We start from the raw sequence: 14,833 nt of genomic DNA on the forward strand, positions 1-14,833 counted from the left end.
GGGTGACCTCGCTGTCCACAACCACCTGAAAGGAGGCGCAGCCAGGTGCGGGTCGGCCTCTTCTCCGGGCAACCAGGGACAGGACAAGAGTCTGTCAGTCTGTCAGTCTTAAGCTGCACCAGGGGAGGCTCCGGCTGGATGTCAGGAAGAAATTTTTCACAGAGACGGAGATTAGACGTGGCAACGGGCTGCGCAGGGAGGAGGTGCAGCCACGTCCCCGGAGGTGTTTGACAGAGGACTGGATGTGGTGTCAGGGCCATGCTCTACTCGACAAGGCTGCTCATAGCTGACGATCACAGAGGTCTTTTCCAGCCAAACTGAATCTATGGCTCTGTGGTTTCACGCTAACCAAGAGCAGGGATGATGACCACCCGTGCTATCTGTCTATTCCCGTTTTCCGAAGTCTCGGGAATGAACCTGCCAGCTCCCGGAATCAGGGATGCCCAGGGTCGGGCTGGGTTCTCGGCGCTGGATTGGTGCTGCCTGCGCCGCGCGCACCGCGCTAGTCTCGCACCCCCCCGGCGCCGTCGTAGCCCTGGCCCCGCCCCCGCCCTGGCCCCGCCCCCGCCCTGGCCCCGCCCCTGGCCCCGCCCCGCTACCCCTGCCCCGCCCACTCTGCGCCCGCGCCGCTCCCGCGCCGCCTCCCCCCCCCCCCCCCCCGGCAGTGCGGTGCTGCGCCGCGAACATGGCGTCGGAGGGGATGATCCTGACGAACCACGACCACCAGATCCGCGTCGGCGTCCTCACAGGTACCGGGCCGCGCCGGACACGGCGCTGGGGACGCGCGGGGGGCGGCCGCGGGTCGGTGCGCGCCTCAGGCCGCCCCGCGGGGTGCCCCGCCGGCCGTCCGTCTCTCCCGTGGCGGCGCCGCCGCCGCTGCGCAGGGAGCGCCCCTCCGCCGTGCGTGCGGTACCCGAAGCCCGGAGCCGGGGTCGGGGCGTGGGGGCGGCGCTCCGGCCGCCGGCGGACAGCGTGAGCAGGGCCGGCCGGCGCTGGGCAGCGCTGCCGCAGGCGGGCGGGCGCCGCAGCCACGGGGACTGACCCGGGGATAACCCGCGCGAAGGGGACGGAGTGCGCGGGTGGGCGAATGCCGGAGGGGATGGGGGGCCGGGACGCGGCCGGGCTTCCTCCGAGCGCGGCGGTGCCGACAGTGCGAAGGCGCTGGAGAAGGGAGCCCGCGGCCGGCGCAGGCTGCGGGCCGGCAGGTGCCGGGCCTGCCTTCCCCGGGCGGGAGGCGGCCTCAGCTCCCGGCCGCGGGAATGCCCGAGCTGGGCACGCTCCGCACGGCAGCTCCTCTGGGATGGCTCCTTCCCCTCCCCCTCCCTGGCCTTTACTTTGGGGATCGGGAGGGGGTGGGTGGGGATGCTTGTGCCTGTGTGCTCTCTGTTGGGAGGGGGAGGAGGGCATTTATGATGCTGCCGCTCATAGCGCACGGATGATCCTTTAATAAACCCGTGGCACATGACCTGCGGTGGCTGCACAGAAGGGCTCCCGGAGTCGGTGCGGGTGTGACGGGCCGGGGGCTCCTCTGCCGGGGTCTCGGCGTATCCCGGAGCCCCGCGGAGCTCGGCGCAGCGGGCGGCGCGCCCAGGAGCGGAGCCCCGGGGGGTTCCGGTGTACACGGGCGTCAGCGCCGCTTCCGTGCGAGGAAGGGGCGAGAGATACCGGCGAAATTTTTAGGCGTCAAGCTCCGTAGGTTTCACCGGGAGCCTGGGAAGACATGATTGTTCATGGAAAGCAGCGTTGTGAGCTCGCTCAGGAGTAGGAGGATGCTTGGAGTGAGAGAGGGGACATTGACGGCAGAGGAGGCCTGGAGTTAACCCTGAAGTTATTTATTCCCGCTAGCGGTGTTTAACCCGAGCGGCGCGTTCCGAGCCCGCGGCAGCCCCCGGCGCTGTTCCTCTGCCCGGTGCTGATCCCGCTGCCGGGAGCGAGGGATGGCGCGAAGGCTGGAGCCCTTCCCCTCCTTCCCTTCCTGGGAAGCGCTCGGCCGCAAGGTGATGGTGACGATAAACCGCTAGAAAAGCACGGTAGATGCAAGTGGAAATCCTTAGCGTGCTTGTAAATTCCAGGCAGTCAGATCCTTTATATGGGTAGAGCGTGTTGGACCAGATGCAAAAGTCACATGGGGGGGTTTGTTCCCTTTGTCCCTGAAGGATAGGACATGTGTGCCTCTACCTATTATTGTAAAAGTTAAAGTGGGGAGGGAGTGCAAGCAGAATGCATATTTTTCTTGGTATTTTGTCGGCAACTTCATGGTGTGTAACGTGGGTTATTATTTTCTTTTGATCGAATGCACTACCAGGCACATATGGTGTTATAATAATTAAAATAACTATTTAGTCTCTCAATAGGTTCAGATAGTCTTTCAGAATACACTTATTTTGTACTGTAAATCCTGTTTGATCATTGTTGAACTCTTTTAACTTTGTATCATAATTTCTAATTTCATTGAGAAGAGCTTCTGGCCTAATTTTAGTATTTTTTTTAGAGGAAATCCAAGAGGCATAGCCAAACAGAACAGTTTTAGTTTTTTTCACCTTAATGTGGTTGTTTTGAATTTCAGGCTAACAATTTTTGCAAATAATTATTTTTATTTTGAAAGGGGACACCTTGGTTTCTTAACAATTTTCCTAGCCCCCTTTTTGTGCGTGTTTGTAAACCTGAAATAAAATATTATTTTCTGCTCCAGCATCTCCTTTAACCTGGAAAGAGAAGTACTTTGAGGGGATTTGGACCCCCTAGCTGTTTCTGCTGTTTCTGCTATTTCTGCTGTTTCAGCTATGAAAAGACAAATTAAAAATGTACTCTTCTGAATTTTTCTCATAGAAATGAACTAATAATACATGCTGTTGTATGGAGGAATAAGTGTAGAAATGAAAAGGTTAGGTATGTGGACTATTTTTCTTAACATTTAGAATAGCTTAGTGATCAGAAATTAGATCATTAACATAACATGACTCCTTTAGCTTTTCTAATTAAGATCATAGGCATATGTTTGTTTTCTTAGCAGTATGTACTTGTGGTCTTATCAGCACAGGCATACAGATTTATGCTCTTGTTAGACTTGGTATGCTCAGTTTAGAAAATAATCAGTACTGCACCTTATGGTCATACTCAGATGGAATTTAAATTTATTTAGGAAGGAGTAACTGTTGAATTAATTTGGTGTAAAGTTGTGTGTTTATTTTTAAAGGAGGACATATAAAAATTATTTGGGCACATTGTTATTCTTATCTGTTGTAGAGACTGATGCACGTGGCTCCAGAGAATACTGAGAGTGAGTAATGTTTGTCATAAGGCTTAGTTTCATGACATTGTTTTGTTTTAAGTTATTGTATTTAGTTTTGCTTGGTAGACCTCTGTGATTGTGTATGTATCGCTAGTTTCATCTAGAAACAAATGTTTATTTTTTCACTTGTGGCAGATTTGGACAGGTATAGTAGATTAGAGAAATAGAAATCTTGGTTATTGTTTACTAAAGTAACTGTGTTCAAATGCAAATTTATGCAGAATGTAGCACCTTGGGCTTTTTTTTACAGAAATTACTTGTTAATTTCTCTTATTGCCAAACTGTGGAGGTCTTTTAGTTAAGAGTCAATGATAAGAACAAAATCCATAATTAGGACGTTTCCTCAACATGAAAGAACTGTCTTCCTGAAATCAGGAAAAATACTTTGGTGTATACAGCATCTATGGAGTTGAAGATGACACTCATGATTATTTTTGAGTCTCTGTATAGAAAGTTGTAGAGTTAGACTTCTTTACTGAAACAGGAGGAAAAATACAACTGACTGACTACAAAACTGTGAAACTTGCAAAATACAGGGTTATGTCTTATGCACATAGGAAGCCTCACTGGTTTGTGGATAGAAATATGAATTCTAATCTTTGTGTGTTATCATTTCAATAACTTTTCTAATTAGTGAAGAGTGGAACTGTGAAAGTGTCATATTCAGCACCAGGGTTTAATGAAGTGTTCAGATTAAAGATACTGCTCACTTAGGTTCCAAACCAAGGTTTTCCCTCTGCTACCTTTGATATGTAGTGCAAGCACATGAGCTACTAATAGAGCTTCAGTATTTTGTTGTTGTGAGTTTACTTTTATGGTAAAATGCATTTTAAAAGGGCTGTGATGCTAAATGTCAGATTGGGAGATTTTTGTGATGGAATAACAGAGTTGGATGAACAATGTCCAAAGCTTTGTCATTTAAGTGTTCTGGATATCGTCTTTTAAAAATAAAACAGTCATGGAGAAAGAAGAAATGTGGGGTAGATAAATGAAGAAGAGGCGAGATCTCCACATTTACAGTAAAGGCTGGATTCTATGCATGCTTTGTGTGTACTGTTGTGCATCAGTGCTTCCTTAGTAAAGTACAGGTACAGAATTACTCTGGTTGCCCCTTGCAAGCCTTTCATGTTTGGGATATCTCTAACAGAACAGTTGTTAATCAGTTACCAGTGGTGTCAGGCTGCTGGACCTGGTGTACTAAGTACAGAATTTTGTAATGTTGAAGTTGGCTAGAAAAGAGGAGAAATTGTGTGCTCTGGCCAGAGTTGAATCAATATTAGGTCATCCTTCACTGGTGGTGGCATTGGTAACAGTTATATAATCTGTGACCTTTCTTGTTCTGTCAGTGACTAAAGCAGACCCTTGACTGGAACCATCCAGAGAGTTCTGAATGATGTTGCCATCTCCACTAGCTCAATGGAAAAAACATACTCTGGTTCTCTCTGGTAGTTCCTATTTTGTTCTCTTTTCCTCTCCGTCCCCATTATCTTCTTATTTGCTTCTCTTTTTGTTTTCTCTCCAGTAAGCATTTAATGTAGCTGGCCAAAACTCAAGGTCTTGTTACATGTTTGGTTTTTTCAGAATATTAGTGATAAAAATTTGTCAGATTTTGGGTTGGCTAATAATTCTTCATTCAGGTTGTCTGCTTTTGAGGCAGGTCTGTGAGAAAGTCCTCACCAGACATAAACACCATTTTCTGTCTTTGCTCCTCATTTTGTATTGTTTCTTCCTTGTTTAGGAAAAAACTTTCAGGCTAACTTTTTTTCAGGCCAGTTTTATTGTGTTCAGTATTGCTTTCAATGTGGTACAGCCTTTCCCTTTCATAAAGCGAGTAAGGAGTTTAGGCAAATTTCTCTTCAGATACATTGTTCTTCCTTTCTTCCTCTGTGTAAAGATTAAAACATTTTCAATGGTAGCTGTGGCCATAACCTACACAGTAAAGCAGACAAATGTTTCTGAATGTGTGACTCAGACCTTGATGTCCAGGTAACCCTGTAGTGTGGAAGATTACAGCCTTGCCTTTGTGTCTGAGACTCCTTAGTTGGTTGAAATGACTCTGAGCATGGACATTGTGTCTGAATGTATCACTTTGAAGTAAGCTTTCTTCTGAGATGGTTAGGCCCTTATCTACATGACAGCTGCAACCAAAGAAGTTGCCTGGGCAGATCTGAAGTTCAGTGATATGAATGTTTTGTAAAAATTATCTTTGAGAAATGTGACAAAATACTCAGGGTGTCACTATATGTTGGTCAGACTGTTTTAGAAATGTATAGGCTGTTTCCCAACTGAAAAGTCATTTGCCTCTTTCTTATTTTATGAGGTACCTTCTCATGACTTTCCTCTAACTGTTCATTAATAACATGCAAGTTGCAAGGTCTCTTAGTGATGGTGGCTCTGTTCATGCTTTGGAATTAGTGGGAAACTTTCTTACAGAGGTGCTTGTGGGAGGAGGAGGACGGACACCAGGTTTCCCAGGAGTTATCGTCAAATTGCCCTAATTGTCTAAATTGAAGTTGCTTAGTTTTTTCTTTGTGATCTGACTTCTGTCCAGAATTACACCTTATTGGGCACTTATCTTCAAAACATAGATTAAAGGCAGTACCTTCTCCTGGGAGCCTTAGTTAGAGAAACGCTGTGCTTCCATTGAAACACTCTGGATTCAGAGTAACATTGATTTTAGTCTTTCTCACCTGTAAAACTGTCCTAATGTCGAGTTTATCCATAGAAACTAGGAGATCTCCTCCCTGTTTGCCATTTGTAGCTGTACATTTTTCTTTTTGACTTTATATGGCTAGGATGATGAGCTTAATCTCATGAACATGATCAGTAAAATCGCCTCATTTCCTTTTTGTAGTCTAACTGTGCTTTACCTTTTAAACTGAGAGGAAGAAAGTCCTTGCTTCCCCCCACTTTTTAGTGTATGGCATGGAACAAAAATAGGTGGCTGAAATCTCTCTGATACAGTGGACTCTTGTACTTGAAATGTAACTTGCTTGCTATAGTACTGTTTCTTTTGAATGGGAGGTAGAAACACTGAAACTAAAAGCACCTAAAGAAAGAGATGAAGTCATACATGTGTAGTTGGGAAATAATACCTACTTGCTTAAGAAATGGGCATTAATTTGGAGAATTATGTGTTTTTATAGATCAGGGGTAAGAAGTCTTGTGTACTCGGTGTTTCTTGATTTGGAGTTTACTTATCCAAATACAGTTGAAAGACTTCCATCTTCACCCACGCTCCATGTCTGTGGTTCATATTTAGCAGCACAGAGCATACCCATTACAGCATGTTTTCATTTGCTTTTCTACGTTTATATTTGTCGCCTTTTCCAGTACTGCAGGAAAACTTTCCATGTTACTTACCTTAAAAATTACTGATTATGAATTTCATGAGGACCAGCTTAGTTCTGGGATAACCTTTAGTTGGTCTGCTGGCTTTGTTAATTGGACAGTAACCGAGTATGTGATCATCAGGCCGTGTTTTGGAGAGTCTAGCATACAAAATTCTGATACACAAACACAGAATTCCACCTTTAATGTTGATTTAGCCGTAGCTGTCTGGAATTTTTTGTAGGTAAGCAATAATAGATTCTATTGTCTGCAATTTGTGAGATTCTTATGCAACAAGATGACATAATAACTAAAAATGAGAACAAATTTTAGTTCTTGTTAGATATTTATAATGTCTTGATGTGTGAATTAAGGAAAAGAAATAATTTACATTCTGTTCATATATGTAGATGCACTATGCAACTCTCCACTCTTACACAGAAATGGCCTTATAATTTGTAGTGTTGTGTATGACAGAATTCTTCTTGAAAGTTTAACAGAATGCCTGAAAAAGGTCTCCTTGAAGAACTGGAGGGTAATAACCATAAGGGAAAAGAGCAGGTAGCAGCCTTTTTCCTGTGGAGTGTTTTTAATTAATAAAAAAAGAGCATAGCCTTTGGCTGTTTTATTTTATCACAAAACAATTGAAAAAATAATTTAAAATTTAAAAAGAACAGTAATTGCATAAAAAGTGCTTGGGAAAAATAGACCTAATTAGTCAGTTATCTTAGAAAATTTCATTTTGCAAGTAAGAGACTTGTATGTGATGTTTTGTTTACTTGTTTTGTTTTCAAACTAATTTACTGAGGCCTATTTTATGCCTAACTTGTCAAGTGGAAAAAAATTAGCATAAACCTTTAAGAATAATCTTCTGTGTACATTTTCCAATATCCTGCAAAACAGGGCTCTATCCTACAGTTACAATGTGGGTGAATGATGTAAGGAATAAAATGCATTGTCTGTTCCCTATACTATGAAATAAGCAACAAGACTTCCACTGTCTGACTTGAATGGTTAGGGAATAGCTATGTATAACAAAACCTATTTTTGAGCAGTAAAATGTTTTTTGATATACACCATGACCTTCAAGAACTGACTCAACATTAATTTAGCTTTATATATGTTAGGTAGAACAGTAATCTTAATAATTACATACGTATTATGATGTTTCATTATGTATTCAGCATACAGATTGTATAAGTAGATCTATAAAATAAGTAAATGTATTAAGAATTGCATATGCACTTATAATCACAAGTATAGAAATACATAGTTTTACTTCTTCCTTTTCTAATTCAATTATATCCCTTACTATATAGTAAAGTGAAGAACGTGAAGAAGCAGAATACACTTGGGATTTGAACTATAAAATTTTTGTGTGCTTTTAGTACTTACTATGTGGTTATGAAATTGTTAGTTTTCTTTGTTGTCCTGTATATTGTAGGGAATTTATGTGGAATATTTTTCCTTTAAAAAAATCTTTCATGCATGTATTTTGTTGGTTTTTCTGGCTTTTGTATGTGACTTTTGAGATCTAAAAGTGGGAAGTAGGAATTAAAGTATATGTTAAATTATATGGTGTGGTTTTATTTGGGTGTGTGTTTTTTGGGGTTTTTTTTCCAGGTATTATAGTTTGGAATTTTTGGGAGGTGGGATTATAGGTGCTTTTCTTTTTTTTTAGATGTATGTTGGAAGGGATTTAAATGCATATTGAAATCTAGGAAGTAAGTTGTTTATTCAGAATCATTTTATGGGACGTTGTATGGATGAAAAATAAAACACATTCTTTGGGAATTAAAATGAATTGCAGTAAAATGTCTTGAAGATCTGACTCAGAATGGAAAGGCTTCTAGAACCTCTACAAATGATGCTTGTCCTTAAAAAAAAGAAATTCCCTTTATTCTTATCAAGCTGCTTTTGGTGCCATGAGATGGGCCCCTTAGGAAGGAATTGATAGCAAGACCTGAGGTGAAGTCTGTAAAATCTTAATCCAGTAATTCTTGAAGAAACATTGAATATAGTACTAGTTAGAAATTCTGCAAACCAACACACTTCTACACTGCTATTTCTTACCCCTTCTTAAAACAGTTCTCATGGAATCAGGAAGACAAATCAGACTGCCAAAGAGATGTTGTTGAGCAGGTATGTATCCTTCTACTAGGTACTCACAAATCCTGTCCTGGGAAAGTGTGAGTGGCAGTAAGTTTCTGGAAAAAGAAGATTTCCAGGTATTCAAGCAGATATGACACAGTTTCCTACTGACATGACTCTTTCATATGATGTAGAGTAGTGGCATAGCAGTGTAAATGGTGAGAAACCAAAGGCTTACTATGGATTCCCTGTCAGAAACTTCACCTTGGAAAAAACTGGGAGAAAGCAGCAAGATGCCTAAAGTAAGTACATATCTGGTGAGAAAAATGCTTGTTTCCAGGAAAAAAAAAAAAAAAAACAAACCAGAAAAAACCAACCCATAAGATTAAAGGGAAAATGTAGTTCTCCTTTCCTCGTTTTTAGCAAAATTTCTTGTGTTAGTTGTATGAATATTCAAGGCAAGAATTAAATAAGCCTACAGCAAATCAAGGGTTCTTAAAATCAACTTCCTTGAAGAAATATGCTGTAAATTAAGCATAGTGAGGGAAAAAGTTGTGAAACACCTTTAAAAGAGAGTACAGGGACAAAGTGTTTCTGTAGATAATACACACAAAGCTCCAGGGACGCTGAGATGAAGTTGCAACAGGTGTTCCTATGTATGTAACTCCTGCTGATTAAAACTTCATCATTGCTGGTACACTGATTTCATACTTCAAAATTTAATACTTCAGAACTAGAATTTAGCTGAATCTAAATCTGAGTACTTCTGGTTTTAGTGAAATGTACTTGATGGTAGGCTTTTTTAATGAGTGCTGTAATCAAGCAGACTGAAAAGTCTGCAGGAGGAATTTCTTTCCCTCCTAAACCTTCTATTGCAAGAGATTCCAAACCCTTCTGGTCATGTGGACATATATCATGGCATTGAGTTAACAAAATAAAGAAAAGAAGAAGCCAGTAAAAGATATGTAGAATAAACCAGGAGACTGAGGAGGGTTTTGAGACTTTTGAGAGAAACCTCTTAACTTTTTCAAGTAAATGTGACTAAAGGGTAGTGCTGGATGACATAATTCTTTGGAAAGAAGGCAAGGCACAGAGCTTTAAAAATTTGGGAATGGTCATATTAGTAAAATGTATGTGGTTCAAGTTGGGCATGTTTGTTCCAGAATCTGATGTTTCAGAAGGTAATGTTATTTTGAAATCTATTTTTTAGGAACGTGCTCTGTTCCACAGAAGTAGGTAAGCTGTAGAAGATAGGAAGGTAAGCTGTGAAGCCTTAAGGTCTGATCTTGCAGTTAAATTCCAGCATGGTAAGAATTAAAGCTGTTACCAATGTCTCCAGTCTGCAGGACCTTCTTATCTGAGTGAGACTCAGGTTTTTTTCCTAAGCATCAAAAATCAAAATGGAAACTCTAAAGTTCATGTTAAAAGCTGATGAAAAAAGCAACTGATGAAGAATTTCCTGTGATTGTTAAGTTTCAAGGAAGCTCACCTGCCTGTTCCTATTTCTTTATTCCAAAGGGTATAGCTCTAGTTTATGCACAATGGTTTCAGTACATGACTTTTCTCTTTGGCTTGGCAGTTGATCAAAGAGAATTAGAGAAAATACTAGTTGTCATTTCACCATTGTTATGTCAGAAAAGGGTTCAAGTAGACTTTCTGTGAGTGCTTTGATGAACAGAACATCTTTCTGGAAAAGCCATCTGAGGCAAATTTCTGTATAGCATTAAACTGGGACATCATGGATTATCTTTAATATTAGAAAAATCTTTTAATTCCTTGATAGCATGTCTTGTATTCCATTATTGTTATGTGTAAGTTGCTGTGAGGACTCATCAAATCATAAGGGAGATTTTAGATGTGAAGTAGTAATAATTTTCAGTATTTCTTACCAGAATAGTAGCAGCTTTTAGTATACCCCAGAATAATTTTAGCAGGTCTTCACATTCAGATGAGTCCTAGGAACCTTTTTTGCACTGAACAAACACCCGCTAAAAATGTTCTACCTTTGCTTCAGCCTCCAGAAAGTAAATTCAGCTGTGCATATGAAAAGTATGCTGAGGAAAACTACTTTAAAATGAATGGTTGAGATCTTATTAGCATCTAGAAAGCAGCTAATGATTAGGCCACATTCAAGAGCTTTTTCAGTGTTTTAGATGTTGGGAAAACATCAGCCTGGAGCCATTTGAGGTGATAGTAAAATACATATTCTAATTCCTTCTAAGTACAAATTTAAACTCTAATACCCCCTAGATGCTGACATTCCAACTAGCAGCCATTGAAGAAAACAACCCCTCAGATGTAGAAATTCCCTATATTTGGATAATTAGGTACTCTCTCAATTCTTCAATGATAAGTACACAATTAAAAAATATTTTGTTCTGTACCTATGTAAGACTTTTGACTGTAATTTAGTAGGTTAATTTACCTTTTGTGATTTCATTCAGTGTAAGTAAAGTATTTGATATCAAGTGCTGCTGCTTTAGAGAAACAGATCTTTGTACTGGGGGCTTCACCTGCAGACTGCTGAGTGTGTTTTGCCTCACACTAGCTCAGAACCCATGGAGTGAACTCAGTAACTATTGGAGTGCATTAGGTGCACTTGTGGAGTGCATCTCGTTTAGTTTTGTCCAAAGTGAATTCCACATTCATATTTTGATTCTTCACTGCAGTGTGAACCAAAGTGTGGTGACTGGGGACTCTTGGGAGACAGGTTAAAAGCCACATTTTTGGACCACAAAAAACTAATACAGACACACTGTTGTTTTTTGCCTCCACAGGGTTGTGTGTGCCTTTTAAAATTCTTGTGCATGCCAGAGGGGTCTTCCTGTAGGTAGCAATAAGGAGAGCTTCCTAGAAATGGAAGGTGACCAGGAAGACACTGGCTCTTGAACTGCTCTTGTGCATTTTGTGAAGGTGATGTGGGTGAGGGCAGAACCTTTGAATATTTGGATACTCTAGAGAAATTGAGATGTCTTTTGTTAACTAGCCTTGGAATGACTCTTAAGATAGCACAAAATTCAGTAGTATGTAGAAGTACTTCAAATGTCCAAAACTAGTAATAGAATTACAAATTTTTATAAAAGCTATAGCTGAGGAAATGACAGAAAAAGCATATTTAAATTAATCCTTAGTTTGAACAGGCCCTCCTTGTACCTTGTATCTGACTTGTCTGTTAGGAAAATACATGCAGCACCCTTTCAGGGATTTTATCTTCCTGCATTCACTACATCTCAAGGTGAGTTACTGAGAGAATTTTCTTCTGGTGTACCAGGCAGTCTGCTATAAGTGGCCACTGCTTTAGAACCCCACAGGACTCTGTCCAGGTTTAATCTTGGGTATGATTCTATCATCACTCTTCTTGTTCACTGCCATGCCATGCTGTGCTGGCATAACCTGTGTGGCTGTGCAGACAGGGAACTGAAACAGCTGAAAACTACCCTGCCAAAAAAAACCCCGGATCTTCTTGAGCTGAATCAGTTGTGTGATCTGGTTCAGCACTGAGCTCTGCAGACTTCTGCTCCTGTAGGTGAATGGTGAACAAGGCTGGCAATTTTTTACCTCTATTGTAATTTTTTTTTTTCAATTCTGTTCTGTCTTACTTCTATCCTGCCATTTCCATTTCTTTCCTCTGTGCAAAACAAATTTAACTGGCTAACCTAGTGGAAAAACTGCTCTTCTTTTGAGGAATTAGTTTGCTGCTGCCGGAACAGACTGAACAACTCGGCAAGGGACCTCAGGAGTGCCAGTTTGAGGGAGGAGCTGGATTGTACAGGTAGGATAGGAAAAAGTGGGAGATAGGACTTCTGTTTTCTCAGCACAGCTCAAACAGATGTAATCATGTGCTAATTTTGTGTAGTTCACTTGCATAAATTGGGAAGGCAGTCTTGACACTCCTTTATTTGGCTGTGTTGCCTCCTTCCATGCAGATATTGCTTTGTCAGGCCAGGTGTCCTCTTGGTGGTATTTACTAGCTTGTGCTCATGGACAAGCAAAGACACTGCCTCTGCTCAATAATAAGCAGTAAAAAAAACATGGTGAAGAAAGAGAAGGATTTGCCTGTTACAGGAAATTTTTTTTGAAGAGAGGGTAAGTCGAGATATATTTTTCCATTTTGTATGTAAAGATATTTGATTCATGTAGAAGTAGGAGAATATGAAGGCTGTGCTAGGCATTTATGCTTAGCAAAGAGCTGAACATCTGAGAACTTGCATGGCGGGTAACTAGAAATGCTGAACATTAGATTCCTGCAGTGTTAAATTTGGGAAAAGGTAAATACTATGTTACACATTATCAGGCATGGAAGGTAATTTTATGAAGGTATTAATTTTTTAATAGTTAAAATTTCTAGCATTAGTTTTTCTCACTTATTATCTTGACTATAATTTGCCTGAAACAACTAATTTGAAGACTATATACATGTAATTAATATACATACCCACATAAACATTTATTATAGTGTATATCAGTAATAAAAAAAAAATAAAAGTGGCACACTTTTGCCAGTTCTGATTTCCCTTTTGCTTGAGGGATTTCTTTGGCACCATTCAATCTGTCATCTTACTTGCACTCAGTATAGTTTTCTAAGCCTATCTCTAGCTCAGTCTAGCTATTATGCTAACTTTGAGGCTGCTGGCCTGATATGTACTAAATGGCAAATGATGTGCTACTGACTTATTTTTCTTCTGTTCCTCATCAGTCTGTATACCAAGTACTTAAAACATCTGCATGCAAGATCATCATGTAATTTTGTTTCTGCCCTGCATATCTTCTTGCTGATATGAACAGAGTCATTACCTTTTTCTTGAATGGGCTGTTATCCATGTGATTGATGGAGGTAACTGGACCAGCCAGTCAAAGGCATCAGCTGTTTAGGTAAGTCAGGCTTTGAGATTCTTGATAAATATCAAGAATCCCCCTTAAAATGGGAGAGGGTTGGGGGTGAAGATGAGGATAGATAATTTAGTTGTATAATTGTGGTCAGTGGACCATGTGCACTTATTTAAGTCTTTAACTGCAGCTCAGAAGCCTGCTGGTCCATGCATTTGTCTAATATGTGTTTTCATGGTCTCCATGGCTACTAATTATGTACAGACCATGATTTTGGTATTGAAAGGCAGTGTTTTGAGATAAAGGTGGCTAGCTAAACTGAGTTTTGTAAATTGCAAATGTAAGTAACATCTTCAATATTAAGGTACATCTATAGTGGAAGTGTGATTTTTGAAATAGCAGAAAATACTGAAATGCTGTAGTCACTGTAAAGGCAATCATAACATAAAAGTACAGCTTGGCTAGGAAAAAAAATTTAAGGATTAATAATAAAAATGGAATTTTACAGGAAGTGTGAGAGAAAGAAACTATAGAAGGAATTGATAACCACATTATGTAAAATCGAAACACTATTATAAAGGACAGCTTCTAGCAAATAATATAGAAACCAGGGTTATACAAATGAGGTGTGAAGGCTGTTAATGGACAGCAGACAAGCTCAACAGGAAAAACATTTGTGTGCTTAAGGATTATGCATCTGTAGGTATGTGCAAGCATCCTGTTCACTAGAAAAAGCTTAACAAGAGCAAAATTAGCAAATTGGTTTTATGAGACGAATAGAGTAATAAATAGAATATCCTAGATGTTCATAATCCCAATAGCCTTTCCTTAAAAGTCCCTCACTGAGCCTTATTCAAAGCTGAAAAGTATTTAATCTTTTAGCAATTCTTTATTAATTTGTTTTTTACTCCATTGTACAAATAGTGAAATTAATCCCACCTTGAGCTCTCATCTGTCTATGAGTTCTCATTTATCCCAGCAAAATTATTCCTATGTATGGTGAACAAAATGTGAACTGATCCAGATGATAGTATTTTGCCAAGCCAGCTTTCAGTGAATTTCTTTCAATTTACTATGAGTAAATGGTTGTGCCCACACAGTAGAGAAGGGAACAAGTTGCTGCCAGTGTAAAGAAAGTAGGATTTTTTTTCTTTTGCTAATAATGCATGAGAAAAACTGATCTTTTGCCAAGACATTAGTGGCCCATGTATTTGGGAAGCACACTGTTGCCAGGCCTTCAAAACTTTTTTTTTTTACTGTAGTTCACTTTTATCAAAATCAGAAGTTACATTC

At 40.6% G+C, this 14,833-nt stretch overlaps 1 protein-coding gene and 1 long non-coding RNA gene across 27 annotated transcripts in view; both read left to right on the forward strand.

The window, feature by feature from the left end:
* The first annotated feature begins 630 nt into the window (after window positions 1–630).
* GPHN (gephyrin) overlaps window positions 631–14,833 on the forward strand; it is a 271,188-nt gene continuing 256,985 nt past the window's right edge. For all 25 annotated transcript variants that reach the window (XM_071427065.1, XM_071427069.1, XM_071427068.1 and 22 more), the window contains exon 1: window positions 631–749. In XM_071427065.1, coding sequence (XP_071283166.1) covers window positions 686–749 — 64 coding nt within the window. In that variant the 5' untranslated portion in view covers window positions 631–685. The remainder of the gene's footprint in view (window positions 750–14,833) is intronic.
* On the forward strand, window positions 1,178–13,762 carry LOC139590045 (uncharacterized). Of its 2 annotated transcripts, XR_011679216.1 has the most exons (4): window positions 1,178–8,764; window positions 8,908–9,015; window positions 9,924–12,485; window positions 12,640–13,762. It is a non-coding gene; the product is annotated as an uncharacterized lncRNA (long non-coding RNA). The 2 variants fall into 2 exon arrangements; XR_011679215.1 differs by having other exon boundaries at window positions 9,924–13,762.

This window comes from Agelaius tricolor, unplaced genomic scaffold (assembly GCF_023055355.1).
Source record: "Agelaius tricolor isolate 1412-34295 unplaced genomic scaffold, bAgeTri1.0.p SCAF_5, whole genome shotgun sequence".
Lineage (NCBI taxonomy): Eukaryota > Metazoa > Chordata > Aves > Passeriformes > Icteridae > Agelaius > Agelaius tricolor.